At 45.0% G+C, this 14,935-nt stretch overlaps 1 protein-coding gene across 1 annotated transcript in view; it reads right to left on the bottom strand.

The window, feature by feature from the left end:
• MARCHF3 (membrane associated ring-CH-type finger 3) overlaps positions 1-14,935 on the bottom strand; it is a 156,385-nt gene that overhangs the window by 33,470 nt on the left and 107,980 nt on the right. Inside the window, exons 2-3 of the mRNA XM_005887401.2 lie at positions 7,628-7,871; positions 4,506-4,710 (exon numbers count right to left, since the gene is read on the bottom strand). Coding sequence (XP_005887463.1) covers positions 4,506-4,710; positions 7,628-7,815 — 393 coding nt within the window. The 5' untranslated portion in view covers positions 7,816-7,871. The remainder of the gene's footprint in view (positions 1-4,505; positions 4,711-7,627; positions 7,872-14,935) is intronic.

Genomic DNA, 14,935 nt, shown 5'->3' with positions numbered 1-14,935 from the left:
CACCATTTCCTGGCTGTTTCATTTTAATCTTGACATTGTTGAGCTGATCTATTACTTCATGAGTTTCCCGGGCAAGGGCAGGTGTTACTGATATATGTCTTAGGAAAGCCCATTGGCAGATATTCCCATCCTAGAAGCTGATGTTGCAAGCACGCTATCTGCACATAGTAAGCTGGACTTCCTTGGCAAACTGCTCAATCAGATATGCAATCACGGCAAAAGGCGGAAGTCAAGGCACACAGTCTTGGGAAGAAATTGTGCTATTTTTATTGGTTTGCTGTATTTCACCCTTATAAAAGAATGGTATTAGAGTTCATCTTAGAGACAGAAATGAGGAAAACTGAAAATGAGTAGAGAGGAGACCATAAAACCACCCAGGCTAGTCATTCCGTGAATCCTTTTATGGTTAGTGGATGTCTATTTACTGCATTCTACCAGGTCAATATTCTTGGGGCTAATTCATCTGACAAATTGCCAGTGGACACATTTTCCATCATCAACAAAAATACGTAGCCTTCCTGAGAGAAGTGCTGCCTGGGTAGGTATGAAATGTATGTGGGTTATATCTGTTTTCCTTTTTGCTATGGACAGTTCAAATGCTTTCCTTTCAAACTTTGCCCAAGTAGACACAGATCTTTTAGGAGATTTACACTAGCTGGACTGTAGAGGAAATCCACCCATAATTGAATAACCCCAACCATCTCTCTTGGGTTGAAACTACCTCATTATACTAGCTTATTTGGAACCAAGAAAATATTTAGGGTATAAAACTGAAAATGAATTAAAAAGGCTAAAAAAGAATTAGTCTCGCCATGTAGGTAGGTAGGTAAGTAGATACACACAGCAACTTACTGAAGCACTGGGTTGGCCAAAAGTTTATTTGGGTTTTCCTGTGACAGCATATAGAAAAACTGGAATGGACATTTTGGCCAACACAATGTAATTTACTCATCTTACAATAGGCTCATTTCAAGTGTAGAATGTATTTTTTTTGCACAAGAATTTGAGCCTTTTGGAGACCAAAGAGATCATGGAGAATCTGCAGTTCACCCTCCACACTGCAGCTCAGAGCAACAGGTATGTCACCCAGATGGTCAGTGGAAAGTGGAGAAGTGATGCCCAGTTTGGAGATGCTATTAATAATCTGTCTATTGACTTGGCCATTTTGAGTAGAAACTCATTCTTTGCAAGGAGAGGGAAGAAAGACTTTATGTAGCAGCCTGTGTAGAAGATGGCTTTGGTTTCCTGATATGTTAAAAATGAACATCTAGCTGCTGGCTGCAGAAAGTGTAAGAGACAAGAGGAGAGGAAGGATCTTCAGAATGAGATTGAGGAAGATGAAGGCTTACGGTGGATGAAGGACTGAAAGTTTACTAAAGAATGGGAGTCTGCGTGGAGTCAGGCAATTCCGACTGATGTAATGTCTGGATGCTGCCAAATAAAATTTATAAATGGGTTTTTAAACCACTTCCTCTAGCAATGGGAGTTGTTACTATCACATTGATTTTGAAATGAAATGTTATGGAATTTTCTTGCTTTAATGAGAAGGCAGAACCAACTGGTAAATAATGATTAAAGCAATTAAAGAGGGAAAATGATAAATAAAGTAACAATACTCCTAATGCTTAAACCCAAATAGGCAGGTTTTGCTGATTTGCTGAAAAGATTCATTTTCATCTTGAAGTAAACATATTGAGAAGCAATGCTCACTGTGAATAAACCTGCCCTTTGGTAAGAGGAGAAAAGTCAATTAGTAATGTCATTTGTTTAAAAATCTGCCTGCACCTGGTTCTCATTTGTCCTCCAGCTGAGAAACCAAAGACAACTTCTTTTTATTGCTTGTGGTCAAACAGCAAGTTCATCTCGCCATCGGAAGATCAAATGGCCAGCCTCCCCCAGCTTGAGAAGGCCTGCCTTTCACTTTCAACTTGTTCAATCATCATTAACTCTGAAAAACGTCACATTCCATTTGTGCAATGAAAATTTCACCACCAGTGACCGTTTGGGTGAAGTTTTTGTAGGCGAGGCCCTAAATCTTGCAGAGCACCTCACACATTCTCAAGGTCTTTTGCCTTGTTTCCTTGTTTAATGACAGTGGCCGGAGATCCTGGAGTCCATCTACAGCCTGACACCCGTGGCTCTGAGGAAACCTCTGTGTGGGGGTACATGTGTCTCTCTGAGACTGCAAGGGTTCACTGCATGACCTGACACATGTGTGTGATCTGACACGCATGCACCCCCAACCCCAGCCTTTGTTAGCTATTATGCATACACATCCTGGGGTTTTTGCCAAGTAAAAAGTCTTCTCTACTGGGGAGAGACCACTTTAATAAAAAGACCACTGGACACAGCCCATTTCAAAGCAAGGTTTTCTTTCTTTGGGAAGCCAGCTGCCCTAGAAAGAGCTGCAATATCAAGCTGGGGAGGTTCCACAAAGTTTCTGGAAAGGAGAAATAGGCTTCTTTTTAACTTTTGCCATTGGGCTTGAAAATCTTCGCCTCCTTTGTTTATTATTTAATTATATTTCTTCCTCTGCAGAGAAGTTCTGAAATGAAAATCCCAAAGAATGTGGTAGTGAGCTAAATCCTCATGGCACTCTACAAAAATCAATTTCTGGAAGTAGATGTCAAGCAGCAAGACACCTAAATTAAGAGGTCACTTGATCTAGAATCTTAAAAAGGAGTATTGCGTTTATTGGGGCAAGTCAAATAAATTTTGTGCCGTTTGGCAAGGAGGTCACAGCTAAAACAGCCCCCAGTTATAGGTCCTGATTAGATTTTCAAGGTCAGAACCAAGAGAATGTATAAGCAGAGCTCTCTAGAACCTTAGTGCCAGCATGCTAACATGCTGTTTTAAATAGCCTCCAAGAAGGGCTTCTTGATTTCTAGCTTTAGTTTAGTGTCAAAGTTCCATTGAGTCAGCTGAAATAAGGTTATCAGCCCAACTGGATTATAGGCACAATGTCTTGGCCTCTTCCAGCTAGCTCTGGTTCAAGTGTATTAGAATATTTATTGTTGCCAATATGCAATTTTTGATTGACTGGCAGAGGAGGAGAGAAGGCAAAAATAACCTAATAACTTTTTCCAGTTTCTCCAGTTAATACAAAGACACTTGCTCCTTGGAAGGAAAACTGTGACGAACCTAGACAGCATATTAAAAAGCAGAGATATCACTTTGCTGACAAAGGTCTGTATAATCAAAGGTATAGTTTGTCCAGTAGTCATGTATGGATGTGAGAGTTGGACCACAAAGAAGGCTGAGCACCAAAGAATTGATGCTTTTGAATTGTGGTGCTGAAGAAGACTCTTGAGAGTCCCTTGGACTACAAGATCAAACCAGTCAATCCTAAAAGAAATCAACCCTGAATATTCACTGGAATGACTGATGCTGAAGCTGAAGCTCCAATACCTTGGCCACCTGATGTGAAGAGGTAACTCAGTGGAAAAGACCCTGATGTGGAGAAAGATTGAAGGTAAAAGGAGGCAGCAGAGGATGAGATAGATAGCATCACTGACTCAACAGACATGAATCTGAGCAAACTCCGGGAGACAGGGGAGGACAGGGAAGCCTGGCGCGCTGCAGTCCATGGGGTGGCAAAGAACCAGACACAATTTAGCAACTGAACAACAAAAATACAAGACTGGACCCGGGTCTAAAGAAGAATCACGTGGCTCCTAAAATAGGAAAGATAATGTCCTGCCATTTTAATGGCTGGGTTGACAGCATCACTTTTAAGAAAAGAGATATCAACACTAGGTTATTAGCTGAAAAAAGCTTGTGTGTAATTTCCTAGGAGAGATTTTTTTAATTCAAACTCTTGCATATATACCTAATATTATAAGTGTTTTATAAATATTAATTCATTTATCCCTCATAGTAACTCCAAGAGGTGAAGTCACTTACGTAAGGTGTAGAACTAGTCAAACCCAAAAATGTAGGTCTTTGTGCGTTATACTACACCCCACTCCAGTATTCTTGCCTGGAGAATCCTATGTACAAGGAGCCTGGCGGGTTACAGTCCATAGGGTCACAAAGAGTTGGATACAACTGAAGCAACTGAGCACACACGCAGTTATACTTTTCTACAAAGATTTCTCAGACTAGGCAACCCAAATGCCCATTTATCTGTTGCTTCAAGGTGAGCAATGGTGTGCAAAGAGAACAGTGTTTGATCTGTTTGCTCCGTGTCACAGGAATGGAAAAATGGAGATCAAGTCTCTAAAACGTCCCCTATCTCCTCACACTGATTTCTTCTACTCTCTCATCTTCACTTCATAGAGGTCACCTTTCTGCCATTGGCTCCTGAGTGCTGACTCTGTGTCTCCTGTCTCATACATACACACAGGCACGCACACACACACAGACACACACACACACACACACACACACACACACAGCTATTACTATGCTTCAATGAAGCGGCACAGGGTCTGTGAGCTGGGCATAAAAGCAGACATCATTTGCTCATTAGAGCTAAGTTTTCAAGACGTGCCCCAATTACTGACCTCCACCAACGGCCTGGGTTTGCGCTCGACTGCAAACCTGAAGTGGCAGAGTTCACAGTAGCTGGTGTTTGAGGACGACAGCCAGTGTTCCAGGCAGCTCCGATGAATTGTCCCCAAGGTCCCTGTACATTCACACGGAGAGAGCAAGTCCTCTTGACTGCTGCCCTCGTGGCAGATCCTGCACATCGGCCGGTCATTGAAGGGACTGCAAGAGAAGGAGGGGCACCTGCTGGTCACGGGCTGGTAACCACCGCCACGCCGTGGTCCTCCGGCTCTGGGGCCTTCGGGCCCTCCTCCACAGCAGCTGCTCAGAACATACATCTGCTTTAAAACCCGAGATCTACACTGGCATTCGGCAGTGGGGGCCGGGGTCCTTGGGCATCTACTTTTGTCAAAACAACAAACTAGGGGGTGGCTAATACCAGAGTAGGCGGACCCAGGGACATAGTGAGGGAAAAGGAGCAATGTGTTAATTCTGCCTTGGATGTTGATGTAGTTCAGGCAAACTACCAATCGAAAAATAAAAATCATCCTTTTTTAGTAAGAAATTGTTTGCAAACAGCACCGATTATAGTTTCTAGACAAACCGAGTCTTTTGAACTAGGCCGGGACACTTTTGAATACCCAGAGGTTCTTTGTCTTTCTCTTTTTAGTGGGAGAGTGAGAGGAGGAAAACAGATGGGCAGCCGACCCTGAAGCCGCCATGCAGAACAGCAGCCTGAGCCGGAGCACAGAGCTGGAACTTTCCTATGTTGCACTTCGGGCTGCTGAGGACACTCAGCTGAAAGCCGGTAAAGGTATGTCCTACCAAGGTGGCCTCAGTCCAGGGCTTGGCCTTTAACTTGGAAACATCACCCCTGTGAAGACTCATGGTGTTGTGGCTAGTGAGGCAGGCTCTGGAGTCGTGCCACTTGGGCTCAAACCCCAGCTCTGCTGCACATGAGCTGGCTCACTTTGGGCAATTAATGTCATCTCTCTGGACTTTAGCTTCCTCATCTCTAAAATGGGCTCAAAGCAGGGTACCTTCCCCATATGGTGACTGTGAGGATGAGAAAGTGTGATCCAGGCTACAAGCTTAGATGAGGGACCAGCATGTAGTAAGTGCCTAGTTAATGCTCACTATTTTCACTTGTAGAAAAACTCAGGTCAGGGAAAATCAAATGACATGGCCCTCATCACATACGTCAAAGCTCCAAGTAAGACGGCCTCAGTTCTCAATGGATACTGGAGGGCTATCCGCCTCTGATCAATGTCTTCTTATATTGCTGGAGGTCCTTATCGGGTATTAGATTTTTAAATGTCATCACTGTATGTGCCAACCCAAGGACTGGCCTATTTACTCACCTTTCCCCACTTCTTCCTGTCCCCCAAAGCGGACGGTGACCCAGGCTTATGCTAATCCCCCTCTCTCTGGCTCCATCTTTGTGGAAACAGCCACGAAAACACTGCTCTTTCCCAAAGGCTTTTCTGGGGATGATCCTGGGACTGAGTGAAGGCTAAAAGGGGATTAAAAGAGGAAAGGAGGCTCCTTCCCACTTGCCAAAAGGAGCCCCACATGCTCAGGGGTGGGAAAAGAAAGTTTAAAGAGTTGACTTTTTTCTGTCATTATTCCTGGCCTCCATCATTCACATTGAACCAAATGCTTATAAAATTGTAAAAGTTCTGGTTTACACTACTGTATGGTAGGAGAACATGTAAAAATGCCTGACACACATGCGTGCGCACACACACACAAACTGGATCCCAGGTCTCAGGTGTTTCAGCTCTGCAGCCCACACTTCCTGATCAAATGAGGTGTTTGATGGCTCAAGGGTGACAGGGGCACATGCTGACAGATAACTATCTGTCTCAGTTCACAGCCGAGCACTTAGACTCACTGCCTCCTTGTATTCTGAGACCTAACCAATTGTTACAAGTTTTCCCAGAGATAGAAAAATATGTATTGACCCTTTTTTTTTTCATTTCTTGGCTTTGTGAAAGCCAAACGGACTGACAGCAGAAGGCACGTGGATAATGTTTATAACATGTGTGGGCGGGTGACTCCATGTCTGGCGGCCACCACTTGTGGGGCCAGGGAGTTCGGGGTGGTACAGAGAGTGCTGTGGTTTCACCAGGGGTCCTGTTGCATGTAGGGGTTGATGAGCCTGTATCTGCACTGGAGGAGTTGGCTGAATTGCTCAGACCAAGGTAAGCAGTTGAGGTCTGAGTGACTGACCCGAAGTTTCAGGGTCAGACGTGTCAGCAGTGAAATCATAGGGCATGTCTACTATTGAAATACATTTCACAGTCATAAGACAGGTCCCACTTACTCATTCTGAAATAAATGGAGACGCCGAGGAGCACTCAGTGGCCAGGCAGCCTGTGGCTCTCCACATGCCAGTGGGCGGCAAGAGCACCAGGGGAGACCTCCAGGGACAAAGGGCTGGCCTGGATAAACCATGTCTGGGCTGCTCAAAGCCTTCAGTCTGGCTCAGTTCATCGCTCAGGGGAGACAAGCTGCGGGTGTTAATGATAGTACTTCACAGGGCAGAGTGTGTATGAAGGATCGTGGAGGGGGCATGTGGAGGGCAAAGGAGGAGGCAGCAGAAGAATCCCCAAATGGGGATGTGCCTGAGGAGACCCCCAGGAAGCTGCGCTGAACAGGCCCCCATCACGGGGTGCTGACTAGCCTGCACACCAGAACGTCACTTCAAAAGTTTTACCCACGTGTCCAGTCACTTTGGCTCAGTCACCTGAAACCGGAGGCCTCCTTGGTTCTATCCTAACAAAGGCGGCTACCTTTGTTAGTACCTGAAGTCGACAAGAAAGTAATTAACTGTCACAAGGTCAAAATAACAAATGTTAAGCAAGTGACCCTGCGCCTTGTGGGATCCTTCCCTGCCTGGCTCTCTGCGAGTGTGACTTTAAGCAGAAAACTCCACAGGGTGAGTTTTAGCTTTTTGCCCCATTGCTATAGAAACGGCAATAACAGAACTTGTGTAGTTGGTTTTTTTTCCTCCCCAGTACCTCCTCTCACCTGACACAAAAACCTGAGCACTAATTACATTCCCTTCAGCATTTCACATCTGACAGAAAGCGCTCGGGATCAATTACAGACTCATTGATTTTAATGGTGGTACTACCTCTGGGTGGCGAGGGTCCGCACTACTGTTGACAGCAGCTGCCCGTCCTTAGCGGAAACTTGCATGACATACTGCGGCTGCCCATTCACCAGGCTGCCACAGTCCTCCACGGTCTTCACCACGGGTGCAGCGGAGCCGGTGCAGTCTGGTAGCACTTCGGGCAGGTGACTGCAGCGGCTGGTTGTCATGGTAACAGACAGCAATTACTCTGCTAATGGCTTCCACATTCATACAGGATTTCCATCTAAGAGAGATCAGAAAACAGTTTACTTGGGCAGGGTACTTAATAGAAAACGGAGAATTATGGCCACCATCATCGTGTCATGATTTAATAGAAATAACAGGTGGTACTTTATCTTGCAACCATTTACAAAGCACACGCATACCGCATACACTCAGCCCACGAGAAACAGTAGATATGGTTATGAACAGGACAGTGAGCATGTCAGTGTATGTAAACACCGAGGATCGGAGAGGGGAGGGCATGGTGGGCCCTGCAGCCAGATCTGAAGAGAAGATAAGCAGTTCTCCCGCTCCGGGCCAGAGAAGCAATAAGTCTTTGTTGACACTCTCTCAGAGTTCCTAGAACCATTATTAAAACCGTTTGCAACTATTTTTTTCTTGGAAGCAATTTATTCTCTATGCAGCTTCATTCTGAGATGCTAAGATTAAAAAGAGACTGAAGAAAGGCAAAAAGAAAGGAGAGAAAAAAAAACAAAACCATGTGAATTTGGCCAAGTAGCACCTTTCTGGGCAATATTTGCCAAACATGAATCGCTCAAATAATGAACCACATTTCTGACTTTTCCCATATCTGTGTTCCATAACAAAATTATCTACTACGTTAAGTCTTGAAAATTAGCTTCCTTTAAAAAGTTAACCTATTTTAGCCTTGTCTTAAAGTTATTCATGAAATGATGAGTTTGATGAGCTTGTTACACCAATTTTCTTTTAAAGATGTTTATTTTTTTGGATGTGGGCCATTTTTAAAGTCTTTGTTGAATTTGCTACAATATTGCTACAATATGTTTTAGTATTTTGATGGTGAGACATGTGGGATCATAGCTCCCGGACCAGGGATTGAACCTGTACCCCCTGCATTGGAAGGCAAAGTCCTAATCACTAGACCTCCAGGCAAGTCCGTATATATATTTTTAATGGACATTACAATAAATACATTAGTACTAAGCTTTTGGTTCTTTTTGTGTACCACTTAAAATCTAGGGACACTGCCTTCTCAGGGGTGAACACAGATGAATGAGGTCTCTACCACCTGTTAAGAATAATCCATTCTTAATAAGGACCTTACCTTGCTGACACATAGCCTGCAAGAAATTCTGTTCCCAATTTGTGCAGTGTGGGCTTGAACTTGACCTCAAGTTCAAAGCATTCAGACCCAGTGGAGTAAGGAACTCCACTGCATCTAATAATAGATTTGCACGTGATGTGTAAGAAATAGAGGCCTTAAGAGAAACTTGCAGGAGGCATTTGTTTATGTCTAAAGTTGAGAGGACACAGTTTCACGGTCCATACACACCGTCTCTGCCCAGCCTGCTCACCTCGAGCTTCTGAGCCCGGCACAGCAGTGGCAGGGCTGGTGGATAGACTAAGTTCCTGTCAATTAGTAGTCTGGGTGGTCAAGACCCCAGGTGTAAATAAATCTGCCTCCCAACCCTGAGGATTTTTGGAATTCCTCAAAGGGTTATTTTCTACTAGATATTTGTCTCTATTTACTATATTTTACTTGACTCCTACAGGTTTGGAAAATAGAGTCTGCCCAACTTCCAGAGCAATGTCCATCCACTGGACATTCTCAGGAGGAGAATGCCGGACTTTCAGATGAACTTGAGCTGATGCGGTCACTGCTGACAAGCACATATCCGCAGCCCTGACCAGCGGATGGGAATGGAATCCCCTCCTTCCTGCCGAGGAGTCTGGCTGGCCTCCCTTTCCTGTCCTCCTTGGCTGCCTCTAGTCCTCTCGGGGTCTGCGGTCTGGCCTCTCCCAGGAGCCCTTTGAGAACTGGCAATGGGGCCGGGGCTGTGGACACCAGCCATGGTCTGAGGCCTGATGTGAGGCAGTGGCAGGGCTCCGAGTATCATGACCCTACAGCCTTCTCAACCCCCAGGTACCGAGCATTCAAAAAACCCAATGAGCTGATTAGCTAGTATAGTGTTGCTTGTTAAAAAGGATTTGTCTCTTTTATTTTTTCTCACATTACAAAATCAAAAAATATATGTTAAAGAAAGTACAGAAAAGTGCAAAGAAAATAAAACTCACTCAACATGCCACCACTTGAATAACCACAGTAAACTTTTTGGGTGGATAGCTTTTTAAGTTTTGGCAGGATTGGCAGGGTGGAGCTGATTTGTAACTGGGGTCAGATAGCTTTATCTTTTTTTTTCCTCAAAGTTTTCAGACCGCAGAACAAAAAGGATGTTCAAAGGTCAGCTTCGAAAACTATGTCTAACCCCTCTTCCCTTGGCCTGCCCTGATAAAGCCCCATTGACATGATTTTAAATTCTCATAGTGCCTGACAATCACAAAGTGGAACTTCCTGGCACAGCTCTCTTGCTTCACAAGGCAGCCATAGATTAAGAGCCAGGGGTGTGTTGGCAGGAAAAGCAGACACAGTGACCTTCTTGCCGTACGAAATCATTATGTCTGGGTGCGCTCTGAGAGTCTATTTTCGGATTTTGCATAACTCCAACTCAGAGGCCCAAGCACTCCCTCCCCCCATTACATGGAGCTGCAAGGAGGAGGAGAAGGGATGCAGAGTGAGAAAAGGAGGCCCGGCCGGTCAGCACTGAGGCTGCCCTTAATGAGGGGACTGCCTCTTAGACACATGAGGTCCCCAGTTTCATTCACTTATAAACTTAAGACTAAGCCCTCACTGAGGGCTTCCCAGGTGGCGCAGTTGGTAAAGAACCTGCCTGCCAATGCAGGAGATGCAAGAGACGCAGTTTGATCCCTTTGGTCTGGAAGATCCCCTGGAGAAGGAAATGGCTACCCACTCCAGTATTCTTGTCTGGAGAATCCCATGGACAGAGGAGCCTGGTGGGATACAGTCCATGGGTTTGCAAAGAGTCAGACTCAACTGAGCGACTGAACACACATAAACACACACACACAGGTAGTAGTTCTAAATGTATGACCTAAATCTGCAATAAAATTGCCCTTAAAACAGTTCTGGAAGTAGAATTTCCTTATAAGTATAATTTTACTTTTAGATGATAGTCTTCATTTCACTTGCCTTCTCAAAGGCAACAGAGCTATTACCCACCAGCTGATCAGTTTATTCCATTCACAGAGAGCACCAGGCACTGAACTGGGCATAAAGGAAAAAGATTCCTCCTCTACTTTGCTTTCTCCTGCAAGCAAGCCCTGGCTCTTTCCCTCATGCTCTGCACCCAACTTAGCAATCAGTGTCCTGATTGAAATGATACTCGAGTCCAACACTCACTGAAGAACATACCAGCACGTCCGCTGACCACCACACACCAGAATAATCCTGACGTACTAAGTCCGGTGTGCCAGAGGTGAGTCCCCACGCTCCTTAAAGACTGTGTCTTGAATTGAAAATGCAGCGGGAGGGATTACATGGAGGATGGGCACCTTGACCTTGGCGGGAAGGGCTGAGTGGGCACCAGCCCCAGAAGAGGGGGTCTAATCAGGTGGAAGAAGAGAGAGGGGAGCATCTCCCCAACCTCAGTGAAAAAGAAGCCCTGAGGCTGAGATCAAGGCATGGGGCAGGAGTGGTTCTCGCAGGCTGCGGGCATCAATTGGCATGCACATGTTTGCACCTGAGGCAGTGATGAATGGCCCACTGCTTTGCCCTGTCTCTTCCAGAGCCACCTAGGAGAACAGCAGGCTCTTGCTGAGGATGCTGAAAATAGTCAGGCTGTAGCCCAAGTCAGGGTCTGTGGCCTAGCACTGGTCTTCCACTGATTTTCCTGAAAAATGTCAAGTGCCATTTGATTGCCTTTTTTTTTTGTTTGTTAAAATCAGTACTGCTCCTGGGAAATTCCCCCAAGAATTCTGCTCTCTGGATTTCTCAGGACAAAAACACTAATGCTGGGAGGGAGCAGTGTCCGTATAAATGCGAAACCTCAAATTACACTGATGGGAGTTCTTTGTTGGTTAGGTTTGACACCTTATATAATTCCTCAGGCTGAGAATAAAACATGATTTGGCACTGGCCAAATTCTGCTGCACTCAGTGGGCGGACTGGGAATAGGTGTGTGAGAGGGAGACAAATGAAAAAGGAAGGAGTGGCTACAGAAATGAAAGCTTGATTAGACAATTGTGAAGATAAAAAGGACTGTCTGTGAAACTGTGACCCCTTTAAAGGCTAGAGTACAGTTTCATAAAAGCATGGACCCAACCAGGCTGCAGCTAATCATGGCTGAACGGGCTGCTGAAGGTAAGTGATTTCCATGGGAACATGGCTGGCATCGTGAGGATGCATTCAGAGGACGTGGGGGAAGGGCAGGGAAGCAAGCCGTGCTCACCCCTGCAGCCTTTGTGCCCTACAGCCCCCGAACCTCCCCAAAGATCGTGGAGTTACAGGAAAGGCTCTGTTCTTAGAAGCAGGACATCCAAGTCTGCGCCCTGGCTCATCACTCACTGGAGTAAACCACACAGTCTCTCAGACTTTGCTGAGATTTTTTGCATTTGAAATCAGAGTATTGATACTTCCTGAGCCACCTCTTCTGGTTATTTGTGAGGTCTAAAATAAGATGAGACATGTGAACGTGCTCTGCAAGTTGGATGAGCCACGCACAGGGAGCTGTGCATATGCACATTTTATTACTACATTAACCTTCTTTCTTGTTCTTTGTCTGGCCTGAGCTGCATCTTGTTTCTGTCTTCTATAACTGTCTTCTTCCATTGCCGGTCAATTTGTACCCACTGGACCCTTTAGATCACACTTGAGCCCTGACCTTGTACCACTCGGTCTTCTCCCAGTGGGAGTGCAAAGGGAATCTTCCTTGCACCCAACTTCTCATTCTCCCGAGACTTGTCACCTCCATAGCCCCCTACACAGGTTGCACTTTTCCCTGAAAATATTTAGTAAAGATCCATGATGAAAAATTACTATTATGCTTGGTATTCGTATCTGTTACCGTAGCTACCCTTACCTTGGGCTTCCAGGTGGCACTGGTGGTAAAGAACCTGTCTGTCAATGCAGGAGACTTAAGAGATGCGGGTTCTGTCCCTGGGTCAGCAAGATCCCCTGGAGGAGGGCATGGCAACCTACCCCAGTATTCTTGCCTGGAGAATCTCATGGAGAGAGGAGCCTGGTGGGCTATGGACTAGAGAGCCACAAAGAGTTGGACACGACTGAAGCAACTTAGAATGCATGCAAACCTTTATGTTAGCTAATCTACTGCATGATAAATACACTGAAAAATAAAACAGAAGCCACTCCCAGATACTTTTTCAAGCCTGCTTCTATCAGAGCTGTGTTTTCAGTGCCAAGTCAACTTTAATTTCTCAGATGTAAGATGAGAAAGTTATTTGGGGGCGGTACCTGGTACGTTGGCAACTCTATTTGGGTATAAAAATTGTCCACAGGATTTAAAGTTGTAAATGGGCATAATACTGTGTGTATGCTGGCACTAACCTAGTCATGTGGGCTGCCTGGGCAGTGGGCTGAACAGGCCTAAGCTCAGAGGGGTATTCCAGAGCTAGCCTGGATCTCCAGATTCAACCCTAATGATAATTCCAGAGATTTAAAAAAATAGGCTCCTCAGGTCACAGTACACCTGGAAGGGTCCTGTGTATCATCTCCACAATCAGAGTTTTCAACAGAAGGATTCACTCATTCTTTCATCCATTCAAACAAGCATTTCTTGAGAGTTTACTACATATTCCTATAAAGTTTCTGGTAGTACAGAGTCTAACCATTTCAAGTCCTGCTTTTCATTTCCCAAAGATAAGCACAGGTCACCAAATAATCTGGAGTGTTCCCCAGACTCTCTCCAAGGCTGCAGAGCCATTAGGCTCTGTACGACAGAGTGGGCTTTGTGCATGAGTCCACTGTATGACAAGGCTGTGTATTGTCACCCTGCTTATTTAACTTATATGCAGAGTACATCATGCAAAATGCTAGGCTGGATGAATCACAAGCTGGAATCAAGATTGCTGAGAGAAATACCAACAACTTCAGATATGCAGATGATACCACTCTAATGGCAAAAAGTGAAGAGGAACTAAAGAGTCTCTTAATGCGGGGGAAAGAGGGAGTGAAAAAGCTGGCTTAAAACTCAACATTCAAAAAACTAAGATCATGGCATTTGGTCTCATCACTTCATGGCAAATGGAAGGGGCAAAAGTGGAAGTAGTGACAGATTTTATTTTCTTAGGCTCCAAAACCATTGCAGACAGTGACTGCAGCCATGGAATTGAAAGACTGTTGCTCCTTGGAGGGAAAGCTATGACAAACATAGCATATTAAAAAGCAGAGACATCACTTTGCGGACAAAGGTCTGTATAGTTAAAGCCATGGCTTTTCCAGTAGTCATGTATGGATGTGACAGTTGGACCATAAAGAAGACTGAGCACCAAAGAATTGATGATTTCAAATTGTGGTGCTAGAGAAGACTTTTGAGAGTCCCTTGGACTGCAAAGACATCAAACCAGTCAATCCTAATGAAATCAATCCTGAATATTCATTGGAAGGTCTGATGCTGAGCTGAAGCTCCAATACTTTGGTCACCTAATATGAAAAGCTGACTCACTTTTCGATTGGAAAAGCCCTTGATGCTGGGAAAGATTGAAGGCAAAAGGAGAAGGGGGCAGCAGAGGATGAGATGGTTGGATGGCATCACTGACTAACGGACATAAATTTGAGCAAACTCCAGGAGATAATGAAGGACGAGGAAGCCTGGTGTGCTGCAGTCCATGGAGTTGCAAAGAGTCGGACATGACTGAGTGACAATAACAACACTAGCAATCATGCACTTGCTAATTCAGAGGACACCACTCCATGCCCTAAATTTGAGGGAATGAAAGTGCAGAACTACGGCATGGCTAGATGGCTTTCTGCTCCCACAGAGCTGTGCATCGTTAACACAGATCCAGGATTCAGAAACCTGACTTTAGTTTTACATGAGCAAATCTGCTTCAAAAGGGGTCTCTAAAGTGTCCCTTAGCCTCTTCAAGGAGCTGCATACTCATGGAGCAAGTCCTCCTCTAATGAGGCCAAGGAATGGATGATACAAGTCGGTTGGTAATTGAAAGGGGGAAAAATAGCAATAATGACCTGTCTAGGAACTTTCCCCTCTGAGTTGAATTCTAAGAACA

The sequence above is a fragment of the Bos mutus genome, chromosome 7 (assembly GCF_027580195.1).
Source record: "Bos mutus isolate GX-2022 chromosome 7, NWIPB_WYAK_1.1, whole genome shotgun sequence".
Lineage (NCBI taxonomy): Eukaryota > Metazoa > Chordata > Mammalia > Artiodactyla > Bovidae > Bos > Bos mutus.
This window is presented reverse-complemented; position numbering and strand designations above follow the sequence as displayed.